Raw genomic sequence first — 25688 nt, 5'->3', positions numbered from 1 at the left:
AGTAAGGGGTTTTGGGTATCTGTGCGGAGGAGTTCCCAGATGACAACCTTCCTCTTTGCTGACCAAAAAGCTTAAATGATTTAATGACAAACAAAAAAGCAAATGACTGAAAGAATCGCCCTGAAATATTCCTCTCCGTCACCACCTGCCCCTGCGAATACATCTCAAGTTGAGTTGACCAGCAATTCATAAAAGACTTGAGTAAAACAAATAGTCGTTCGGGGAGGTCAAAACATTCCAGTGACTTCAAAATATTATTATTATTATTATAATATAATATTATTATTATTACAATATTATGATTATGATTATGATTATGATTATTATTATTCAGAAAACTCGCTTGTTGTTGATTGGCGGAAACCTACCACACCTGATCTGTCTTACATATCTCAGCGTCATCCTACCGATCAGGTTTGCCAATGCCCTTAAAACTAAGAAGTATTTCGTGGCGGAGGAAACCGATCTTGATGTTCCCCAGACACTTAGTTACATCCGGGACTCTTACCAGGGGGTGCACGTCCGGAAACTCTTGAAGAAACCCGCACCGAAACCTCCGTAAGTGCTCCATCATTGTCTGTAACTAACCTCCGTAAGTGCTCCATCACTGTCTGTACCAAATCCCCGAAAGTGGTCAATGACTTTACCAAATCCCCGAAAGTGGTCAATGGCTGTACCAAATCCCAGTAAGTGGTCAATGGCTGTACCAAATCCCCGAAAGTGGTCAATGACTTTACCAAATCCCCGAAAGTGGTCAATGGCTGTACCCAATCCCAGTAAGTGGTCAATGGCTGTACCCAATCCCAGTAAGTGGTCAATGGCTGCACCCAATCCCAGTAAGTGGTCAATGGCTGTACCCAATCCCAGGAAGTGGTCAATGGCTGTACCCAATCCCAGTAAGTGGTCAATGGCTGCACCCAATCCCAGGAAGTGGACAATGGCTGTACCCAATCCCAGTAAGTGGTCAATGGCTGTACCCAATCCCAGGAAGTGGACAATGGCTGTACCCAATCCCAGTAAGTGGTCAATGGCTGTAGCAAATCCCAGTATGTGGTCAATGGCTGTACCCAATTCCAGTAAGTGGTCAATGACTGTACCAAATCCCCGAAAGTGGTCAATAACTGTCTGTACCAAATCCCAGTAAGTGGTCAATGACTTTACCAAATCCCCGAAAGTGGTCAATGGCTGTACCCAATCCCAGTAAGTGGTCAATGGCTGTACCCAATCCCAGTAAGTGGTCAATGGCTGTACCCAATCCCAGTAAGTGGTCAATGCCTGTACCAAATCCCCGAAAGTGGTCAATAACTGTCTGTACCAAATCCCAGTAAGCGGTCTCCACCAAACCCCAATAGAGGGGCACGTGGAGGAAAACCGTCTTTCAGCGTCGGCTAGGTGTGCCAGGATCCTGTTGTCCTGGTTTCGAATCCTAGATTCACCCAGACTACAATCCACGGTTCGTCAGTACCAGTGTTCCACAAAACTGGTGAACGTCTAAGTCGTTTGGTACTTCTTACCATACAACACTGTCAAACTGTCAGTACCAGTGTATGTTGGTTTCAATAACTGATAAACGCCTGAGACCGGCATGGTTTGTTACTTTCTTGACATACTACACTGTGACTGTGACACTTACATCGGAAAAGCTATACACTCAGTGGTATGTCACACCAACGTAGACATGTATATATGTTAGTGCTATGTGTTTTTGTTAGATTTAATTATATAAATGAGCTACTAAAGTAGCAATAATTAGGTTTTGACATGTATTGTTTAACTTTAGCAACCAATTGTTTCTATTATATTGAGCCCGACACTAAAATACCTTTGTCACATTTTCGATAAAGAAACATCAAGTTACGTTTCATTGAGTTGGTATTTTTCGCCGCGGGTTGTGATACTTTCCTGCTCTGTATACACGAACTCTAAATGACAACAACAATGAGCAACGATCGGTCAATAATAATGATCATGAATTTTGTTTGTTTGTTGTTTAAGGCCGCACTCGGTGATATTCAAGCTATAAATCGGCGGGCTGTAAATAATCAAGTCTGGAACAGACAATCCAGTGATTAAGATCAGCATCGATCCATGCAATTTGGATACGGTGATATGCATTAACCAAGTCAGCGAACTTGACAACCCGATTTCGTTAATCGCCTAACATAGTCGCCTTTTACGGCAAACATGGGTTTCCATTCTAAGCCGGATCTTCACGGGTCCAGTGACTATGAAAAAAAGCATAACAAATAACATTGTAATAACATGACACGGTGGGATTATCAGTCTATACGATTACCACGTTGATCCCTGTGTTGATGCATTGATGTTACACCAGATTGACAGATTGGCTCATTGCCTGATATAGAAAATACCGGGGGAACACGCAGATTTTCATAGTGTTTATCCCGTCACCTTCTATCGTGTCAATTCCTGCTCTTCTAAACTTACAATCACTACAAAACTAGGGCTAGTTTCGGATATTCAGTTATAAACGACCGTTCTTGAATGTCAGAGCAACAATGAAACGTTTTAGCTTGGCTCTGTCTCTATATTTCACATGTCGCCGCGCCCATTAAGCCGGGAACGTGTGCGGAGGCGCCTCTTGAACTGTCGCTAAGAACATTTCAAAGGGAAAGTTATCGCCCGTTCTGACCGGCTTAGTTGATTACCCAGAATATCCCTCCGTTGATAAATATATCAATTACGTTCTATAAATAGACCCATTTTAGCCGGCTACAGGAATATGTATACTATTTACACTGATTTCAAGACATATTCCCTATGATGCGACATGCCATTACATTGTCTACATATGTACGCTTTTATTATCCTAATAAGAACTTAACATGCATTGCTATGATGAATTTACGTAACCATGTACCTGAGTGCTGCATCAGTATATCCTACATATAGCGACTTATATCGTGTCACACAATAACTGCCAGGTTCTCATTCCAGCCCCCCGAAGGCGATCAAAGACAAAATCAAAGCCGGACTCCTTGCAGCAATACACAGGATACTCTATAAAAATGAAAAAGGTGATTTAATATGTGTCTGTATCATTTACACTGTATGCACCCAACAGTTAATAGTTACGGCTTGACGACCCGCCGCAAATTTGACCTTGGACCCCATTGACATCAACGTCAAAAAATATTTTTATCCGTCATCGTATGATTGCGTGATTTGACACACCATCTCCTCTTCCATCCTTCCACTACCCCCCCCCCCCCCACACCCACACCCCCCCACCCCCCAACCCCCGGCCCCACCCCACCATAGACACTCCCTCACAATAGAACGAAACCAAGGATCCACCCACCAACAATGTTTCTGTTCTTGTTCCAGGGTTCCGGTATTCGACCCGTATCCTGTCTGTTCTCATGATCGGCGTGTTTCTCCTGTACGTGGTGAGTCATCAGGGATACCTGTCTGTCTACACGTCACCAGGGGGCGCGTGTGCTGTGCTGTGTAGGGTTGCGTCCTTTGGGCGTGGAGTCGAACCTACTTTTACACTAATTAAGTTGCTAGGTTTGTCAGTACCATACCCGTGCTCGTGGTAATACACGTGTGACGACACAGCTCTAATGTACCATATTCGCGTTAGTCTACGCGGAGCAACGTAGTTGCGAGGCGTGGGGTTCTAGGAAACTGTTGCCTATGTCTAGATAACAGTGTCCCTTCTAGGATTCCGTAGATAACCAAGAAGAGGCAACCTAAACACACGTAAACAAAAACGACAAAACCTTTTCCATATTAAATAGAAATCTCTGCTTAAAGCAGAGTCGATTGTACGAATCCGATTATATCATGAGGATATGTTCATGTATCAGGGGTTCACAAAAAGGTGAGCGTAACCTGCCCCATCGGTGACACCGACCTCAAACACATGCAAATGCAAGTCAATCTTTCACCTAAAAAACACGAGAACATATGTTAACATTTTTGTCAAATTCGGAATATCTTCCACATGTCTACCTTTCAACTTTTTGAAAGTTAACAGAGGCCTTGATCAAATCCTTCATTGCAGTTGCTTGTCCTTTATCGAAAGGGAACAGGTGACTAACTTGTATTCCGTAGTTGGACAAATCGTCAGCTTACAATTACAATGAGCACAACGAAAACTTGATTAGTGTAGATTAGCAAAATACAAGTGGAGACCCATGTCAGTATAGGTCCACAGCACTCTTTTGCTTATAAAAGTGTCGGCTAAATTGTATTATGTGGTCAGGGTCGGTGCCTGGTTGATTGTGTAACATCATACCCCGACGGTGTGGTGATCGCTCACGATGTCATTACTGCTTTACCTGGACCAGACTCGATTAATTACAGAGATGTACCTGGAATACTACTGACTGCGGCGACATGAAACAACAGACAGCACAATTAAGCTTTCTGTTCACAGATCACCTTCCAGATCTTGGCTGAGTTAGTGCCGTTTATTGACATGATCGTCGGCTCCATCCACACTGAATTTAATGTCGATGACCTCATGCCAACAGAAGACGAGCAGTTTGACATCAACGATTTCAAGACGTGGATCTTTGTGGGCTACGAATTGCTTACCTCAATTAAACGTACGTCAGCTATTGAGCAAATGAGGTTTAATGCCTCTTTTGATAGCAGTACAGTTATATCACGGCGTAGCAGGTTGATGGAATTTTGCGTCTAAGGGACACGACGCATTTATTTGTGAAGCGCAATTTGTCTGTGTCAAATTTCAGAAGACTCACTGGCCTATATTTCCAAGTGACAATTCTTTTCCAGAGTGTGTGATCGTATCGACGGCGTTAGCGGTTGTGGTCGGGATGGTGATGATCTTGCACATGCTCTCCTCCTACAGGTAAGACACACAGGTACACCTGGTATCAGGGTTAGTGGTCTCTCTTCCTACAGGTAAAACACACAGGTACACCAGGTATCAGGGTGGTGATCTCTCCTCCTACAGGTAAAACACACAGGTACACCAGGTATCAGGGTTTGTGATCTCTCCTCCTACAGGTAAGACACACAGGTACACCAGGTATCAGGGTTAGTGATCTCTCCTCCTACAGGTAAGACACACAGGTACACCAGGTATCAGGGTTGGTGGTCTCTCCTCCTACTGGTAAGACACAGGTACACCAGGTATCAGGGTTGATGGTCTCTCCTCCTACAGGTAAGACACAGGTACACCTGGTATCAGGGTTTGTGATCTCTCCTCCTACAGGTAAGACACACAGGTACACCAGGTATCAGGGATGGTGGTCTCTCCTCCTACAGGTAAGACACACAGGTACACCAGGTATCAGGGTTGGTGGTCACTCATCTTACAGATAAGACACAGGTACACCTGGTATCAGGGTGGTGGTCTCTCCTCCTACAGGTAAGACACACATGCACACCTGGTTGATATACTGCACCAGATCGGGTTAGATATAGGAGTACATATGACATTTTGTCGATCATCCTGCGCTAAGTTCCCTACGGAGGCACCCTTTTCCCTGTAAGTCGAAAGTCCCTTTTTATTAATATCAGAACAGCGCGTTATTTTTCAGATCGGTTACAAAGAATCTCCCCTTATTATCGATGTTTCAGAACCAACCTACTGGCGTTATATAGAGGTGATCACAGCCACATCCCCCCAAGGAAGGACAGGAGTAACGCCAGCCTTATGGTAATATTGAGTCAGAGGAATTACGTTACAGAGAGGAAGAATATCAAAGAATTTAAAGAATTAAGTATTTATTGTATAATTGTAGGTATGCAGTGAGTGTGTGGATTCAAGCCCCAACATGTCTCTGCACCAGTCGACCCTTGTGTGGATCGGATGGTTATCCTTCTCACTCTGGAAATGGAGATGGTTAAACAGGCTTGATACAGCTTGAATGATGCTCTTTTCATTCCCCTTCTCACTCAGTAAACGGAGATGGTTAAATCAGGCTTGATACAGCTTGAATGAACCTCTCTTCATTCCCCTTCTCACTCAGGAAATGGCAATGGTTAAATCAGGCTTGATACAGCTTGAATGAACCTCTCTTCATTCCCCTTCTCACTCAGGAAGTGGCAATGGTTAAATCAGGCTTGATACAGCTTGAATGATGCTCTCTTCATTCCCCTTCTCACTCAGGAAATGGAGATGGTTAAATCAGGCTTGATACAGCTTGAATGATGCTCTCTTCATTCCCCTTCCCACTCAGGAAATGGAGATGGTTAAATCAGGCTTGATACAGCTTGAATGAATTCCCCTTCTCACCCAGGATATCCTGGAGATAAATATGCCACTGTCATACGAGGATGTTTTCCTGCGTGACTACTATGTTTCTCTGTGTTGCAGCTGGGGTGTATGCGGTTTGCAGGGTACCAAGTAGGATACATCGCATGGGGTGAGTGATGCAAAGGATAAGTAATTGACACTTGACTCCATGAAGATCCGGGTTAAATTTGTCGTAATTCTTGTTATAAGAGCGACTTAATGACTGGGGTGACACATGTATCCATCCAAGTTGTGTCGAGAAATGTTCAATCACTGGATTGTCTACCCAGACTCGATTATGCATGTTTCCTGATCGCCGTCATATAGCTGAAATATGTCTGCGTTAAACAAACAAACAAACACAAAACTGGGACATGCAAAAGGTATTGATGAATAGTCTCCCTTTACCGAGACAAAATCTTCACGAAAAGTTGCTACTACAATCCAGGTTGACCGGAAAGGTACATTGGTCGACGACGTCGCTGCATGCCACGTCACAGCTGTCTGTGTACACGTTGTGAGAAGGTCTATGTTGCATGAAGGTCTGTGTTATATCTACAGAGATTATCTGTAAGAGTTTAGGACCAGGCCCCGTGGTGACAGGAATATATACATTGTTTCCAGATACAGTAAAGTACGGTTATAACGAACTCGAAGGGACTACTAATTTTAGTTCGTTATAACCGTAGTTCGTTATAAGCATATATACAGTATAATAACAGCAAATTGTCGGGACCAAAAAGTAAGTTCGTTATATCCGTCAGTTCGTTATAAGCGTGTTCGTTATAACCGTAGTTTACTGTACTTTTAACGTAATGTTCTATTCAGGCCTCAGTTCCCAGGTTTAAAATTGAAAGTTATCTCATACTTCATTAAATTCACATAAACTGACAACATTTTATAACATGCTATCGCAGATGCTACTGTGTAATTTACACACTGTCACTGGCAATATGCAAACAGTAGTTGTGTACAGTAATTGTTACATTCTTTGGAGGTGAGTTTCTGTACCTCTGGTTACTGACTTTGTTTGTATCACAATACAACCTCCATTTAGAACCTAAATATCAAATGTTTTTGTGAAAATCATCTATATCATGTTAATAATCAAGCTTATATGTTCTGTGTGTCATGTATATCAGGTTTATAATGAAGCTTATATTTCTGTGTTTCATGTATGTAAGGTTTATAATGAAGCTTATATGTTCTGTGTTTCATGTATATCAGGTTTATAATGAAGCTTATATGTTCTGTGTTTCATGTATATCAGGTTTATAATGGTGCGTATGTACAGATGTTGTTTGAGAGCTACATGCTGTAAATAGTTGGTTTTTGTTTCTAACTGGGCAATTGTTCATTGTTTCAGGGTTTGTCATCCAGGGTATCATCTTCTTCCTCCTTTCACTGGCGATATCCGTCATCGTCATCCTTGTTCAGATCGGCGTGTCAGGTTGGCTTGTTAATGCCGTGTTAGAGCTATGGTAAGCATGTACTAAATTTAACGAATATTGTCTTTAATGGGAAAAAATGTCATTAGTCGTGCTCCAGAAGACATTTTGGCAGTGCATCAAAATGTCCAGTGAACACTGTTTGTGATACATTATGCTTATCTACCCATCCACCATCCCCACCACCACCTTCTCCAGAATATAATGACAGGTTTCATAACCTATGAAGATCTTAGTTAGGTCAGACAACAAGCCTAGTGACCTCAAGTTACAGACCTTTTGATATGCGGCCAGACCTTTAAATACATCTATTATTCTATTTTATTATTATTTTATTCTATCATTATTCTATTATTACCATCGCCATCCTAATAATTGCCGCATCTCTCCAGGCCGATTGTTGTGTGGACAATAGTACTGAACGTCCTCCAGCTGCTATTGGCCAAGTTCCTCTTCGCACAGGGACGCGGGAATACGCTGTATATAGACAACAGGTGCGTATGTCTTCCTTAGAAGGCTGGGCGGGAATACGCTGTATAAAGACAACAGGTGCGTATGTCTTCCTCAGAAGGGTGGGCGGGGACACGCTGAATATAGACAACAGGTGTATATGTCTTCGTCAGAAGGCTGGGCGGGGTTACGCTGTATATAGACAACAGGTGTATATGTCTTCGTCAGAAGGCTGGGCGGGGTTACGCTGTATATAGACAACAGGTGTGTATGTTTTCCTCAGAAGGGTGGGTTGGACATGCTGTATATAGACAACAGGTTTGTGTGTCTTCCTAAGAAGGGTGGGTTGGACACGCTGTATATAGACAACAGGTGTGTATGTCTTCCTCAGAAGGTTGGGCGGGGACACGCTGTATATAGACAACAGGTTCACAGATCAATGACATCACACGTGATGCGATCATGAGCGTCCGTTCACAAAACATAACAGTGTATTTGTTGTGCATCGAACCAATTTAATATGTCTTGAATATGAGTAATTCCTCATACATTAAGCAAGAAGTATGGTATTCGCGTTTCTGTTGGAGTATATTATTGTTGTACACTTGTAAATCACTTCGCTGTGCTTGTGACAATCAATAGGAGTCCCACAGTCAGCTTGAAGTACCAGTTCTTACTATCAAAAGTACCAACTTTCTCTCACGAGTTGCCTCCCTTGTTTCAGGCGGTTCTTCTTCATCTTCACGTACTTCATGTTCTTCTTCAACATCTTCCTCGGCCTCGTGTCCTGCCTCATGAGGATCATCAAGGCCATCGTCCTGGGGGCCTTGTTCATGCCACGCCTCGACCACAGCACCTTGTCCCAGAGATTCCAGTTCTTTGATCCTGGTACTAAGCTTTTCTGTTATTCATTCTCAAAGAACGGTAGAGTACATACGGGGCGTATATAATGTTGTGACATCTCCGTTAGCTTTCAGCCTTTGGAACGATTACTCTTGGTCCTTTTAAGATGTATTTTATGCAGTTAAACCCCCTTAGTCCGGACATCTCACATTCCGGGCGGTGTCTGTTGAGGTCACATTACGTACCCATGACTCGTGTGTGCAGGAAAACGTTAGCGTGACGATGTCCCTGTGTAGATTAACAGGGTTCCACTGTATTTTGGACGACAGGTGAACATGCTCATACATGACTGGGGATCAATATTAGTTCATATACATGATGTTATTTTCAACGTTGCTGTGACTTTCTTTAAGGTGTGTGAGTGAGTTTGAGTTAACGGCAGTTTTCCAGCCATATCATTGCGTGGCAACAGTTACTTTATGCCCGAAAGTCATGCAGGTCTCGGAAGTTTGCCGCTTTGGTGAAAACCCCGAGCCCGGGCTTGGTGTTCGCGAACCTAGAAACCGGGCAAACCGGTAATCGAACAAACATTCACAGCTTCCTGGCCTGCCCAATGGAAGCAACTCTACATTGCCACCCGTGTCCCCTACTTTCTTCAGATCTGCAATGTAGGCTTTTGTGGTATTTTTTTGTTATAACCCAGGATTGATGGAGTTGAAAGCAGTAGTGCAAAAATAAACGACGTACAAAGATAGGACGCAGTATATTTAGTCACCGAGCTTTTATCGTATTTATGACTGCTTTGTCTGATTGTCTCGATTATTCACAGGCAGGCTTGCAGCTGGAATGTTCTTGACTGCGGAGTTAAACATTATGTCCTCACACACACTTCTTTTATAATCGACACATGCATTAACTAATCCGTGAAGAAACGGGGTAGAATAAGTCTTCAGCAACCCATTCTTGTCGTCAGAGGCGACTAATTGGATCGGGTGGTCAGGCTCGCTAACTTGGTTTGATGAAATGTCATCGTATCCCAATTCTGTGGATCGATGCGAATGATGTCAATCAAGTTATTGTCTAGTCCAGGCTCGATTATTTACCGACCTCTGTCATATTTCTGGAATATTGCTGAATGCGTCGTTAAACAACAAACAAACAACATTACCTAATGAAAAATATATAAAATTATTTATTGACGAAAAAAAACATTCTGTTGTCCAAAGTATTCTTGTGGCATCAGAGTTTAGGAAAATGTGTTTTTGTTCAGGTTTCGCGGCGTATGTAGGCTACATGCACGTGGAGAACCAACATACACACCCGGTGATGATTGTATTCATCCGCCTCATGTTGATGAACCTGCACTTCCGGAAGCTGGGCGAGAGTAAATCCGTCGACCTGAATGGCGCCGTGAGAGTGGATGGGAAGACAGACAGCAGCCAGTGCGTCAGTATACGTAAGTACTGATGGACATTTTGGCACTAAAAGGATCTCGTGAAATACCATATTTGTCTGAGGGGGCCGACCATTGGATCTTTGTGTGGCTGGCGGCATTGTGTGAGAGAGGAGACTGTTATTGTTTAAGAAAATAACATTTTCGAACATGTTGTAAAAGGTTCGCCGGAAAGAAATGGTCGCGAGTACCGTTGCCTGTATGTGTCTGCGGCCATGGCTGTGTAAATATCTGCATTTGTCAGTGTCTGTGGGACTGTGGTTTTGTCTGAGGGGGTGGCTGTGTCTTAGGCTGTGTCTGTCTGAGGCTGTGGTTGTGTGTAAGGCTGTGTCTGAGGCTGTGGTTGTGTCTAAGGCTGTGTCTGAGGCTGTGGTTGTGTCTAAGAGTGTCTAAGGCTGTGGTTGTGTGTAAGGCTGTGTCTGAGGCTGTGGTTGTGTCTAAGGCTGTGTCTGAGGCTGTGGTTGTGTCTAAGAGTGTCTAAGGCTGTGGTTGTGTGTAAGGCTGTGTCTGATGCTGTGGCTGTGTCTGAGGCTGCGGTTAAGTCTAAGGCTGTGGTTGTGTCTGAGGCCGTGTCTGAGGCTGTGGATATATTTGATGATGATTCCATGTCTGCGTCAAAAGTTATATTTAGTTAAATTAAAACGTTTTAATTTAACTATGCACATTAAGTTTATTTTAATCGAGATTATATTTACAGAAATGAAAGAAGACGAAACCGATTTGAAAATGGTAAAAGAAGCCAAACGACGTAAATATAGAGCCACCTTCAACTGGGCCGTGTTCTACACCCTCATCAACAACCCCCAGATCAGGGTGTACCGGAAGGGCTACATCCAGAGCAGGATGAAGGCGGTGGAGGAGGGGAGACGGATTCCAGTCAGTGATCTCCCAGTGGTCGATCTCTGCAGACTCGACTCCGTGACTGACACCGACGCAACTAGAAACGGCAAGGACAGCACATACGGGAAGCACGATGTCAAAGGAGAAAAGATTAATTATAAAACTAAAGTTTGTCCCGTCTGACAAAATGAAAATATTTGCTAGAAGACTACTTCGTGATAGAACTGTTTCACACATAAAACGTCTCTGACTGTTCTGCTGAAAATAGTTTACGGTTGTAAAAACTTCTTCAGGACTTTCGTGAAACAACGGTTGACCAAAGTCGTTATTACATTACTGGTTACATGTGGGCCTTATTGTCGAGACTGTCGATACGCTTTCCTTACCAGAATGATGTTTCTTAGAGAGCCTTTTCCATGTCCCGATCTACCAAGGAGCAAGATTGACAGAAGGTGACCTCAGTGTCAATTCATCTGAAGAGATGAAACGTGCTCTATCAACTAACTGTTGAAACGTTGTGGTGAAAGAGGTCGAATATGAAATCCTGAATGGAGTATGTTGGTGTTGACGTGAGTACAGAAGGACATCCTGACACCGAATGGAGATATAGAAATACAGGAAAGTTAGTTAACATGACTAATACGGAGGAGTGAGTGTGATGTGACGCCACTCGTAGCATTCCAAGCCAAATCACAGCGGTGATTCTCATATTATACCTACATGTGGAATCGAACAAGAGTCGACAGGGCCACGAGGGAACACATTAATCACTAATGCGTCGTTTCAACTTAAGAGCGACCATTTAAAACAGGGCGTTTCAGGGCATCCAACATTACCAGTGGACAATACCATTTTGGGTTTTATCACATTACCTGAAGCCACCTTAATTTTGTTTCGAGCAGAATTTTATTGAACAAATCAGTTTTTTTGACACTGTTTAAGACCGTTTGAATATTTGCTACAACCCACAAGATATGTATTTGAGGCGGCTTCTCTCAGGCCCGCGACCCTAGAACCACACCACCTCCATAATATCACGGGATGGAAAGGTGTATGCTGCAAATGCTGGAGTTAACAAAACTACCGTCAACAGACTCTATCTCACACCCCTGTGGGCGAGAAACCGATCTGAGATAACTTGTATCAAATATATGTATGAGACCAAATGTTAAGCTCGTAAGGGACGATGGGGTATCCTAGCGGACCTGAGTTCGATTCCCCACATGAGTACTATTTGTGAAGCCCATTTCTGGTATTCCCCGCTGTAATATTGTTAAAAGTAGCGTAAAACAATACTCACTCACTTACTCTCCCAACGTCAGAGTTTGGATACCCCATGGTGTTGACTATTTCATATGCACCTTGAATTTTAAGGTGTGTAAGAAACACATCCCTGCAATCGTGCCTGTCAATAAATTCTATTTTATTCAAGCTCGTTGTTTCAAAGCGTATTTAACCAACGATCCTCTTCACAACCCGTTTTAGGACGAAGAAAACACTCGTGTGGTAATCTCCATATCCATCGCCATCAGAGTATTCTGTGTATTTATGTAATACAAGGGATGAATATGTGTCGGCAAGAACGCAGTAATCTGGTTGGTTAGAGAAATAGGTTAAGAAGAATTACATGGTTTTGCTTACAAGAAAGCCATTGTTTGTCAGGATCTTTCGTTCAGAACATATACCACCATTGTTTGTCGGGATCTTTCGCCCAGAACATATACCAGCATTGTTTGTCGGGATCTTTCGTCCAGAACATATACCAACATTGTTTGTCAGGATCTTTCGTCCAGAACATATACCACCATTGTTTGTCGGGATCTTTCGTCCAGAACATATACCAACATTGTTTGTCAGGATCTTTCGTTCAGAACATATACCACCATTGTTTGTCAGGATCTTTCGTCCAGAACATATACCATCATTGTTTCTCGGGATCTGTCATCCAGAACATATACCACCATTGTTTCTCAGGATCTTTCGTTCAGAACATACACCATCATTGTTTGTCGGGATCTTTCGTCCAGAACATATACCACCATTGTTTGTCAGGATTTTTCGTCCAGAACATATACCACCATTGTTTGTCGGGATCTGTCGTCCAGAACATATACCACCATTGTTTGTCAGGATCTTTCGTTCAGAACATACACCACCATTGTTTGTCAGGTTCTTTCGTTCAGAACATATACCACCATTGTTTGTCAGGATCTTTCGTTCAGAACATATACCATCATTGTTTGTCAGGATCTTTCGTTCAGTACATATACCACCATTGTTTGTCGGGATCTTTCGTCCAGAACATACACCATCATTGTTTGTCAGGATCTGTCGTCCAGAACATATATCACCATTGTTTGTCAGGATCTTTCGTTCAGAACATATACCATCATTGTTTGTCAGGTTCTTTCGTTCAGAACATATACCACCATTGTTTGTCGGGATCTTTCGTCCAGAACATACACCATCATTGTTTGTCGGGATCTGTCGTCCAGAACATACACCATCATTGTTTGTCAGGATCTGTCGTCCAGAACATACACCATCATTGTTTGTCAGGTTCTTTCGTCCAGAACATACACCATCATTGTTTGTCAGGATCTGTCGTCCAGAACATATACCATCATTGTTTGTCAGGTTCTTTCGTCCAGAACATACACCATCATTGTTTGCCGGGATCTTTCGTCCAGAACATATACCATCATTGTGTGTCAGGATCTGTCGTTCAGAACATATATCACCATTGTTTGTCAGGATCTGTCGTCCAGAACATACACCATCATTGTTTGTCAGGATCTGTCGTCCAGAACATATACCACCATTGTTTGTCGGGATCTTTCGTCCAGAACATACACCATCATTGTTTGTCAGGATCTGTCGTCCAGAACATATATGACCATTGTTTGTCATGATCTTTCGTTCAGAACATATACCATCATTGTTTGTCAGGTTCTTTCGTTCATAACATATACCACCATTGTTTGTCGGGATCTTTCGTCCAGAACATACACCATCATTGTTTGTCGGGATCTTTCGTCCAGAACATACACCATCATTGTTTGTCAGGTTCTTTCGTCCAGAACATACACCATCATTGTTTGTCAGGATCTGTCGTCCAGAACATACACCATCATTGTTTGTCGGGATCTTTCGTCCAGAACAAATACCATCATTGTTTGTCAGGATCTGTCGTTCAGAACATATATCACCATTGTTTGTCAGGATCTGTCGTCCAGAACATACACCATCATTGTTTGTCAGGATCTGTCGTCCAGAACATATACCACCATTGTTTGTCGGGATCTGTCGTCCAGAACATACACCATCATTGTTTGTCGGGATCTGTCGTCCAGAACATACACCATCATTGTTTGTCGGGATCTTTCGTCCAGAACATACACCATCATTGTTTGTCAGGTTCTTTCGTCCAGAACATACACCATCATTGTTTGTCAGGATCTGTCGTCCAGAACATATACCACCATTGTTTGTCAGGTTCTTTCGTCCAGAACATATACCATCATTGTTTGTCGGGATCTTTCGTCCAGAACATATACCATCATTGTTTGTCAGGATCTGTCGTTCAGAACATATATCACCATTGTTTGTCGGGATCTTTCGTCCAGAACATACACCATCATTGTTTGTCGGGATCTTTCGTCCAGAACATATACCATCATTGTTTGTCAGGATCTGTCGTTCAGAACATATATCACCATTGTTCGTCAGGATCTTTCGTCCAGAACATACACCATCATTGTTTGTCAGGATCTGTCGTCCAGAACATACACCATCATTGTTTGTCAGGATCTGTCGTCCAGAACATATACCACCATTGTTTGTCAGGATCTGTCGTTCAGAACATATATCACCATTGTTTGTCAGGATCTGTCGTCCAGAACATACACCATCATTGTTTGTCAGGATCTGTCGTCCAGAACATATACCACCATTGTGTGTCAGGATCTTTCGTTCAGAACATACACCATCATTGTTTGTCAGGATCTGTCGTCCAGAACATATACCACCATTGTGTGTCAGGATCTTTCGTCCAGAACATATACCATCATTGTTTTTCAGGTTCTTTCGTTCAGAACATATACCACCATTGTTTGTCGGGATCTTTCGTCCAGAACATATACCATCATTGTTTGTCAGGATCTTTCGTTCAGAACATATACCATCATTGTTTGTCAGGATCTGTCGTCCAGAACATACTCCATCATTGTTTGTCGGGATCTTTCGTCCAGAACATACACCATCATTGTTTGTCGGGATCTGTCGTCCAGAACATACACCATCATTGTTTGTCAGGATCTGTCGTCCAGAACATATACCACCATTGTTTGTCAGGTTCTTTGGTTCAGAACATATACCACCATTGTTTTTCGGGATCTTTCCTCCAGAACATATATCACCATTGTTTGTCAGGTTCTTTCGTTCAGAACATATACCATCATTGTTTGTCAGGATCTTTGGTTCAGAACATATACCATCATTGTTTGTCAGGTTCTTTGGTTCAGAACATATACCACCATTGTTTGTCAGGATCTTTCGTCCAGAACATATATCACCATTGTTTGTCAGGTTCTTTCGTTCAGAACATATACCATCATTGTTTGTCAGGTTCTTTCGTTCAGAACATATACCACCATTGTTTTTCGGGATCTTTCGTCCAGAACATATATCACCATTGTTTGTCAGGTTCTTTCGTTCAGAACATACACCACCATTGTTTGTCAGGATCTGTCGTTCAGAACATACACCATCATTGTTTGTCAGGATCTGTCGTCCAGAACATATATCACCATTGTTTGTCAGGTTCTTTCGTTCAGAACATATACCATCATTGTTTGTCAGGATCTGTCGTCCAGAACATATATCACCATTGTTTGTCAGGTTCTTTCGTTCAGAACATATACCATCATTGTTTGTCAGGATCTGTCGTTCAGAACATATACCATCATTGTTTGTCAGGATCTGTCGTCCAGAACATATACCATCATTGTTTGTCGGGATCTGTCGTCCAGAACATATATCACCATTGTTTGTCAGGTTCTTTCGTTCAGAACATATACCATCATTGTTTGTCAGGATCTGTCGTCCAGAACATACACCATCATTGTTTGTCAGGATCTGTCGTCCAGAACATATACCACCATTGTTTGTCGGGGTCTGTCGTCCAGAACATACACCATCATTGTTTGTCGGGATCTGTCGTCCAGAACATACACCATCATTGTTTGTCGGGATCTTTCGTCCAGAACATACACCATCATTGTTTGTCAGGTTCTTTCGTCCAGAACATACACCATCATTGTTTGTCAGGATCTGTCGTCCAGAACATATATCACCATTGTTTGTCAGGATCTGTCGTTCAGAACATATACCATTATTGTTTGTCAGGATCTGTCGTCCAGAACATACACCATCATTGTTTGTCAGGATCTGTCGTCCAGAACATATACCATCATTGTTTGTCAGGATCTGTCGTCCAGAACATATATCACAATTGTTTGTCAGGATCTGTCGTTCAGAACATATACCATCATTGTTTGTCAGGATCTTTCGTCCAGAACATATACCATCATTGTTTGTCAGGATCTGTCGTCCAGAACATATATCACCATTGTTTGTCAGGTTCTTTCGTTCAGAACATATACCATCATTGTTTGTCAGGATCTGTCGTCCAGAACATATATCACCATTGTTTGTCAGGTTCTTTCGTTCAGAACATATACCATCATTGTTTGTCAGGATCTGTCGTTCAGAACATATACCATCATTGTTTGTCAGGATCTGTCGTCCAGAACATATACCATCATTGTTTGTCGGGATCTGTCGTACAGAACATATATCACCATTGTTTGTCAGGTTCTTTCGTTAAGAACATATACCATCATTGTTTGTCAGGATCTGTCATCCAGAACATACACCATCATTGTTTGTCAGGATCTGTCGTCCAGAACATATACCACCATTGTTTGTCGGGATCTGTCGTGCAGAACATACACCATCATTGTTTGTCGGGATCTGTCGTCCAGAACATACACCATCATTGTTTGTCGGGATCTTTCGTCCAGAACATACACCATCATTGTTTGTCAGGTTCTTTCGTCCAGAACATACACCATCATTGTTTGTCAGGATCTGTCGTCCAGAACATATACCACCATTGTTTGTCAGGTTCTTTCGTCCAGAACATATACCATCATTGTTTGTCAGGATCTTTCGTCCAGAACATACACATCATTGTTTGTCGGGATCTGTCGTCCAGAACATACACCATCTTTGTTTGTCGGGATCTGTCGTCCAGAACATACACCATCATTGTTTGTCAGGATCTGTCGTCCAGAACATATACCACCATTGTTTGTCGGTATCTGTCGTCCAGAACATACACCATCATTGTTTGTCGGGATCTTTCGTCCAGAACATACACCATCATTGTTTGTCAGGTTCTTTCGTCCAGAACATACACCATCATTGTTTGTCAGGATCTGTCGTCCAGAACATATACCACCATTGTTTGTCTGGTTCTTTCGTCCAGAACATATACCATCATTGTTTGTCAGGATCTTTCATCCAGAACACACACCATCATTGTTTGTCGGGATCTTTCGTCCAGAACATATACCATCATTGTTTGTCAGGATCTGTCGTTCAGAACATATATCACCATTGTTCATCAGGATCTTTCGTCCAGAACATACACCGTCATTGTTTGTCAGGATCTGTCGTCCAGAACATACACCATCATTGTTTGTCAGGATCTGTCGTCCAGAACATATACCACCATTGTTTGTCAGGATCTGTCGTTCAGAACATATACCACCATTGTTAGTCGGGATCTTTCGTCCAGAACATATACCATCATTGTTTGTCAGGATCTTTCGTTCAGAACATATACCATCATTGTTTGTCAGGATCTGTCGTCCAGAACATACACCATCATTGTTTGTCGGGATCTTTCGTCCAGAACATACACCATCATTGTTTGTCGGGATCTGTCGTCCAGAACATACACCACCATTGTTTGTCAGGATCTGTTGTCCAGAACATATACCACCATTGTTTGTCAGGTTCTTTGGTTCAGAACATATACCACCATTATTTTTCGGGATCTTTCGTCCAGAACATATATCACCATTGTTTGTCAGGTTCTTTCGTTCAGAACATATACCATCATTGTTTGTCAGGTTCTTTTGTTCAGAACATATACCATCATTGTTTGTCAGGATCTGTCGTCCAGAACATATACCAGCATTGTTTGTCAGGTTCTTTCGTTCAGAACATATACCACCATTGTTTGTCAGGATCTGACGTTCAGAACATATACCATCATTGTTTGTCAGGATCTGTCGTCCAGAACATATATCACCATTGTTTGTCAGGTTCTTTCGTTCAGAACATATACCATCATTGTTTGTCAGGATCTGTCGTCCAGAACATATATCACCATTGTTTGTCAGGATCTTTCGTCCAGAACATATACCATCATTGTTTGTCAGGATCTGTCGTCCAGAACATATATCACCATTGTTTGTCAGGTTCTTTCGTTCAGAACATATATCACCATTGTTTGTCAGGTTCTTTCGTTCAGAACATATACCATCATTGTTTGTCAGGATCTGTCGTTCAGAACATATACCATCATTGTTTGTCAGGATCTGTCGTCCAGAACATATACCATCATTGTTTGTCGGGATCTGTCGTCCAGAACATATATCACCATTGTTTGTCAGGTTCTTTCGTTCAGAAAATATACCATCATTGTTTGTCAGGATCTGTCGTCCAGAACATATATCACCATTGTTTGTCAGGTTCTTTCGTTCAGAACATATACCACCATTGTTTTTCGGGATCTTTCGTCCAGAACATATACCATCATTGTTTGTTGGAATCTTTCATCCAGAACATTTACCACCATTGTTTGTCGGGATCTTTCATCCAGAACATTTACCACCATTGTGTGTCAGGATCTGTCGTTCAGAACATATACCACCATTGTTTGTCGGGATCTTTCGTTCAGAACATACACCACCATTGTTTGTCAGGATCTGTCGTTCAGAACATATACCACCATTGTTTGTCGGGATCTTTCGTCCAGAACATACAACATCATTGTTTGTCAGGATCTGTCGTTCAGAACATATACCACCATTGTTTGTCGGGATCTGTCGTTCAGAACATACACCACCATTGTTTTTCGGGATCTTTCGTCCAGAACATATACCACCATTGTTTGTTGGAATCTTTCGTCCAGAACATATACCACCATTGTTTGTCAGGTTCTTTCGTTCAGAACATACACCATCATTGTTTGTCGGGATCTGTCGTCCAGATCATATATACCACCATTGTTTGTCAGGATCTGTCGTTCAGAACATATACCATCATTTTTTGTCGGGATCTGTCGTCCAGATCATATATACCACCATTGTGTGTCAGGATCTGTCGTTCAGAACATATACCACCATTGGTTGTCGGGATGTTTCGTTCAGAACATACACCATCATTGTTTGTCAGGATCTTTCGTTCAGAACATATACCACCATTGTTTGTCGGGATCTGTCGTTCAGAACATATACCATCATTGTTTGTCGGGATCTGTCGTTCAGAACATACACCACCATTGTTTGTCGGGATCTTTCGTTCAGAACATATATCACCATTGTTTGTCAGGATCTGTCGTTCAGAACATATACCATTATTGTTTGTCAGGATCTGTCGTCCAGAACATACACCATCATTGTTTGTCAGGATCTGTCGTCCAGAACATATACCATCATTGTTTGTCAGGATCTGTCGTCCAGAACATACACCATCATTGTTTGTCAGGATCTGTCGTCCAGAACATATATCACCATTGTTTGTCAGGATCTGTCGTTCAGAACATATACCATTATTGTTTGTCAGGATCTGTCGTCCAGAACATACACCATCATTGTTTGTCAGGATCTGTCGTCCAGAACATATACCATCATTGTTTGTCAGGATCTGTCGTCCAGAACATATATCACAATTGTTTGTCAGGATCTGTCGTTCAGAACATATACCATCATTGTTTGTCAGGATCTTTCGTCCAGAACATATACCATCATTGTTTGTCAGGATCTGTCGTCCAGAACATATATCACCATTGTTTGTCAGGTTCTTTCGTTCAGAACATATACCATCATTGTTTGTCAGGATCTGTCGTCCAGAACATATATCACCATTGTTTGTCAGGTTCTTTCGTTCAGAACATATACCATCATTGTTTGTCAGGATCTGTCGTTCAGAACATATACCATCATTGTTTGTCAGGATCTGTCGTCCAGAACATATACCATCATTGTTTGTCGGGATCTGTCGTACAGAACATATATCACCATTGTTTGTCAGGTTCTTTCGTTAAGAACATATACCATCATTGTTTGTCAGGATCTGTCATCCAGAACATACACCATCATTGTTTGTCAGGATCTGTCGTCCAGAACATATACCACCATTGTTTGTCGGGATCTGTCGTGCAGAACATACACCATCATTGTTTGTCGGGATCTGTCGTCCAGAACATACACCATCATTGTTTGTCGGGATCTTTCGTCCAGAACATACACCATCATTGTTTGTCAGGTTCTTTCGTCCAGAACATACACCATCATTGTTTGTCAGGATCTGTCGTCCAGAACATATACCACCATTGTTTGTCAGGTTCTTTCGTCCAGAACATATACCATCATTGTTTGTCAGGATCTTTCGTCCAGAACATACACATCATTGTTTGTCGGGATCTGTCGTTCAGAACATACACCATCTTTGTTTGTCGGGATCTGTCGTCCAGAACATACACCATCATTGTTTGTCAGGATCTGTCGTCCAGAACATATACCACCATTGTTTGTCGGTATCTGTCGTCCAGAACATACACCATCATTGTTTGTCGGGATCTTTCGTCCAGAACATACACCATCATTGTTTGTCAGGTTCTTTCGTCCAGAACATACACCATCATTGTTTGTCAGGATCTGTCGTCCAGAACATATACCACCATTGTTTGTCTGGTTCTTTCGTCCAGAACATATACCATCATTGTTTGTCAGGATCTTTCGTCCAGACCACACACCATCATTGTTTGTCGGGATCTTTCGTCCAGAACATATACCATCATTGTTTGTCAGGATCTGTCGTTCAGAACATATATCACCATTGTTCATCAGGATCTTTCGTCCAGAACATACACCGTCATTGTTTGTCAGGATCTGTCGTCCAGAACATACACCATCATTGTTTGTCAGGATCTGTCGTCCAGAACATATACCACCATTGTTTGTCAGGATCTGTCGTTCAGAACATATACCACCATTGTTAGTCGGGATCTTTCGTCCAGAACATATACCATCATTGTTTGTCAGGATCTTTCGTTCAGAACATATACCATCATTGTTTGTCAGGATCTGTCGTCCAGAACATACACCATCATTGTTTGTCGGGATCTTTCGTCCAGAACATACACCATCATTGTTTGTCGGGATCTGTCGTCCAGAACATACACCACCATTGTTTGTCAGGATCTGTTGTCCAGAACATATACCACCATTGTTTGTCAGGTTCTTTGGTTCAGAACATATACCACCATTATTTTTCGGGATCTTTCGTCCAGAACATATATCACCATTGTTTGTCAGGTTCTTTCGTTCAGAACATATACCATCATTGTTTGTCAGGTTCTTTCGTTCAGAACATATACCATCATTGTTTGTCAGGATCTGTCGTCCAGAACATATACCAGCATTGTTTGTCAGGTTCTTTCGTTCAGAACATATACCACCATTGTTTGTCAGGATCTGACGTTCAGAACATATACCATCATTGTTTGTCAGGATCTGTCGTCCAGAACATATATCACCATTGTTTGTCAGGTTCTTTCGTTCAGAACATATACCATCATTGTTTGTCAGGATCTGTCGTCCAGAACATATATCACCATTGTTTGTCAGGATCTTTCGTCCAGAACATATACCATCATTGTTTGTCAGGATCTGTCGTCCAGAACATATATCACCATTGTTTGTCAGGTTCTTTCGTTCAGAACATATATCACCATTGTTTGTCAGGTTCTTTCGTTCAGAACATATACCATCATTGTTTGTCAGGATCTGTCGTTCAGAACATATACCATCATTGTTTGTCAGGATCTGTCGTCCAGAACATATACCATCATTGTTTGTCGGGATCTGTCGTCCAGAACATATATCACCATTGTTTGTCAGGTTCTTTCGTTCAGAAAATATACCATCATTGTTTGTCAGGATCTGTCGTCCAGAACATATATCACCATTGTTTGTCAGGTTCTTTCGTTCAGAACATATACCACCATTGTTTTTCGGGATCTTTCGTCCAGAACATATACCATCATTGTTTGTTGGAATCTTTCATCCAGAACATTTACCACCATTGTTTGTCGGGATCTTTCGTCCAGAACATATACCACCATTGTTTGTCAGGTTCTTTCGTTCAGAACATACACCATCATTGTTTGTCGGGATCTGTCGTCGAGATCATATATACCACCATTGTGTGTCAGGATCTGTCGTTCAGAACATATACCACCATTGTTTGTCGGGATCTTTCGTTCAGAACATACACCACCATTGTTTGTCAGGATCTGTCGTTCAGAACATATACCACCATTGTTTGTCGGGATCTTTCGTCCAGAACATACAACATCATTGTTTGTCAGGATCTGTCGTTCAGAACATATACCACCATTGTTTGTCGGGATCTGTCGTTCAGAACATACACCACCATTGTTTTTCGGGATCTTTCGTCCAGAACATATACCACCATTGTTTGTTGGAATCTTTCGTCCAGAACATATACCACCATTGTTTGTCAGGTTCTTTCGTTCAGAACATACACCATCATTGTTTGTCGGGATCTGTCGTCCAGATCATATATACCACCATTGTTTGTCAGGATCTGTCGTTCAGAACATATACCATCATTTTTTGTCGGGATCTGTCGTCCAGATCATATATACCACCATTGTGTGTCAGGATCTGTCGTTCAGAACATATACCACCATTGGTTGTCGGGATCTTTCGTTCAGAACATACACCATCATTGTTTGTCAGGATCTGTCGTTCAAAACATATACCACCATTGTTTGTCGGGATCTGTCGTTCAGAACATATACCATCATTGTTTGTCGGGATCTGTCGTTCAGAACATACACCACCATTGTTTGTCGGGATCTTTCGTTCAGAACATATACCACAATTGTTTGTCAGGATCTTTCGTTCAGAACATACACCACCATTGTTTGTCGGGATCTTTCGTTCAGAACATATACCACCATTGTTTGTCAGGTTCTTTCGTTCAGAACATATATCACCATTGTTTGTCGGGATCTTTCGTTCAGAACATATACCACCATTGTTTGTCAGGATCTTTCGTTCAGAACATACACCACCATTGTTTGTCGGGATTTTTCGTTCAGAACATACACCATCATTGTTTGTCAGGATCTTTCGTTCAGAACATATATCACCATTGTTTGTCAGGTTCTTTCGTTCAGAACATATACCACCATTGTTTTTCGGGATCTTTCGTCCAGAACATATACCACCATTGTTTGTTGGAATCTTTCGTCCAGAACATATACCATCATTGTTTGTCAGGATCTGTCGTCCAGAACATACACCATCATTGTTTGTCAGGATCTGTCGTCCAGAACATATATCACCATTGTTTGTCAGGATCTGTCGTCCAGAACATATATCACCATTGTTTGTCAGGATCTTTCGTTCAGAACATATACCATCATTGTTTGTCAGGATCTGTCGTCCAGAACATACACCATCATTGTTTGTCAGGATCTGTCGTCCAGAACATATATCACCATTGTTTGTCAGGATCTGTCGTTCAGAACATATACCATCATTGTTTGTCAGGATCTTTCGTCCAGAACATATACCATCATTGTTTGTCAGGATCTGTCGTCCAGAACATATATCACCATTGTTTGTCAGGTTCTTTCGTTCAGAACATATACCATCATTGTTTGTCAGGATCTGTCGTCCAGAACATATACCACCATTGTTTGTCAGGATCTGTCGTTCAGAACATATACCACCATTGTTAGTCGGGATCCTTCGTCCAGAACATATACCATCATTGTTTGTCAGGATCTTTCGTTCAGAACATATACCATCATTGTTTGTCAGGATCTGTCGTCCAGAACATACACCATCATTGTTTGTCGGGATCTTTCGTCCAGAACATACACCATCATTGTTTGTCGGGATCTGTCGTCCAGAACATACACCACCATTGTTTGTCAGGATCTGTTGTCCAGAACATATACCACCATTGTTTGTCAGGTTCTTTGGTTCAGAACATATACCACCATTATTTTTCGGGATCTTTCGTCCAGAACATATATCACCATTGTTTGTCAGGTTCTTTCGTTCAGAACATATACCATCATTGTTTGTCAGGTTCTTTCGTTCAGAACATATACCATCATTGTTTGTCAGGATCTGTCGTCCAGAACATATACCAGCATTGTTTGTCAGGTTCTTTCGTTCAGAACATATACCACCATTGTTTGTCAGGATCTGACGTTCAGAACATATACCATCATTGTTTGTCAGGATCTGTCGTCCAGAACATATATCACCATTGTTTGTCAGGTTCTTTCGTTCAGAACATATACCATCATTGTTTGTCAGGATCTGTCGTCCAGAACATATATCACCATTGTTTGTCAGGATCTTTCGTCCAGAACATATACCATCATTGTTTGTCAGGATCTGTCGTCCAGAACATATATCACCATTGTTTGTCAGGTTCTTTCGTTCAGAACATATATCACCATTGTTTGTCAGGTTCTTTCGTTCAGAACATATACCATCATTGTTTGTCAGGATCTGTCGTTCAGAACATATACCATCATTGTTTGTCAGGATCTGTCGTCCAGAACATATACCATCATTGTTTGTCGGGATCTGTCGTCCAGAACATATATCACCATTGTTTGTCAAGTTCTTTCGTTCAGAAAATATACCATCATTGTTTGTCAGGATCTGTCGTCCAGAACATATATCACCATTGTTTGTCAGGTTCTTTCGTTCAGAACATATACCACCATTGTTTTTCGGGATCTTTCGTCCAGAACATATACCATCATTGTTTGTTGGAATCTTTCATCCAGAACATTTACCACCATTGTTTGTCGGGATCTTTCGTCCAGAACATATACCACCATTGTTTGTCAGGTTCTTTCGTTCAGAACATACACCATCATTGTTTGTCGGGATCTGTCGTCGAGATCATATATACCACCATTGTGTGTCAGGATCTGTCGTTCAGAACATATACCACCATTGTTTGTCGGGATCTTTCGTTCAGAACATACACCACCATTGTT

At 41.9% G+C, this 25688-nt stretch overlaps 1 protein-coding gene across 1 annotated transcript in view; it reads left to right on the top strand.

The window, feature by feature from the left end:
* The window catches only part of LOC124149993 (receptor for retinol uptake stra6-like), a 33668-nt gene extending 20968 nt beyond the window's left edge, over window positions 1-12700 (top strand). The window contains exons 7-18 of the mRNA XM_048390476.1: window positions 335-558; window positions 2959-3038; window positions 3349-3410; window positions 4406-4577; window positions 4768-4843; window positions 5578-5656; window positions 6317-6365; window positions 7602-7716; window positions 8076-8177; window positions 8858-9021; window positions 10247-10432; window positions 11127-12700. Of these exons, the coding sequence (XP_048246433.1) occupies window positions 335-558; window positions 2959-3038; window positions 3349-3410; window positions 4406-4577; window positions 4768-4843; window positions 5578-5656; window positions 6317-6365; window positions 7602-7716; window positions 8076-8177; window positions 8858-9021; window positions 10247-10432; window positions 11127-11452 (1635 nt within the window). The 3' untranslated portion in view covers window positions 11453-12700. The remainder of the gene's footprint in view (window positions 1-334; window positions 559-2958; window positions 3039-3348; window positions 3411-4405; window positions 4578-4767; window positions 4844-5577; window positions 5657-6316; window positions 6366-7601; window positions 7717-8075; window positions 8178-8857; window positions 9022-10246; window positions 10433-11126) is intronic.
* The last annotated feature ends 12988 nt before the right edge of the window (window positions 12701-25688 follow it).

This window comes from Haliotis rufescens, unplaced genomic scaffold, assembly GCF_023055435.1.
Source record: "Haliotis rufescens isolate VD_foot unplaced genomic scaffold, xgHalRufe1.0.p SCAF_9, whole genome shotgun sequence".
Classification (NCBI taxonomy): Eukaryota; Metazoa; Mollusca; class Gastropoda; order Lepetellida; family Haliotidae; genus Haliotis; species Haliotis rufescens.
This window is presented reverse-complemented; position numbering and strand designations above follow the sequence as displayed.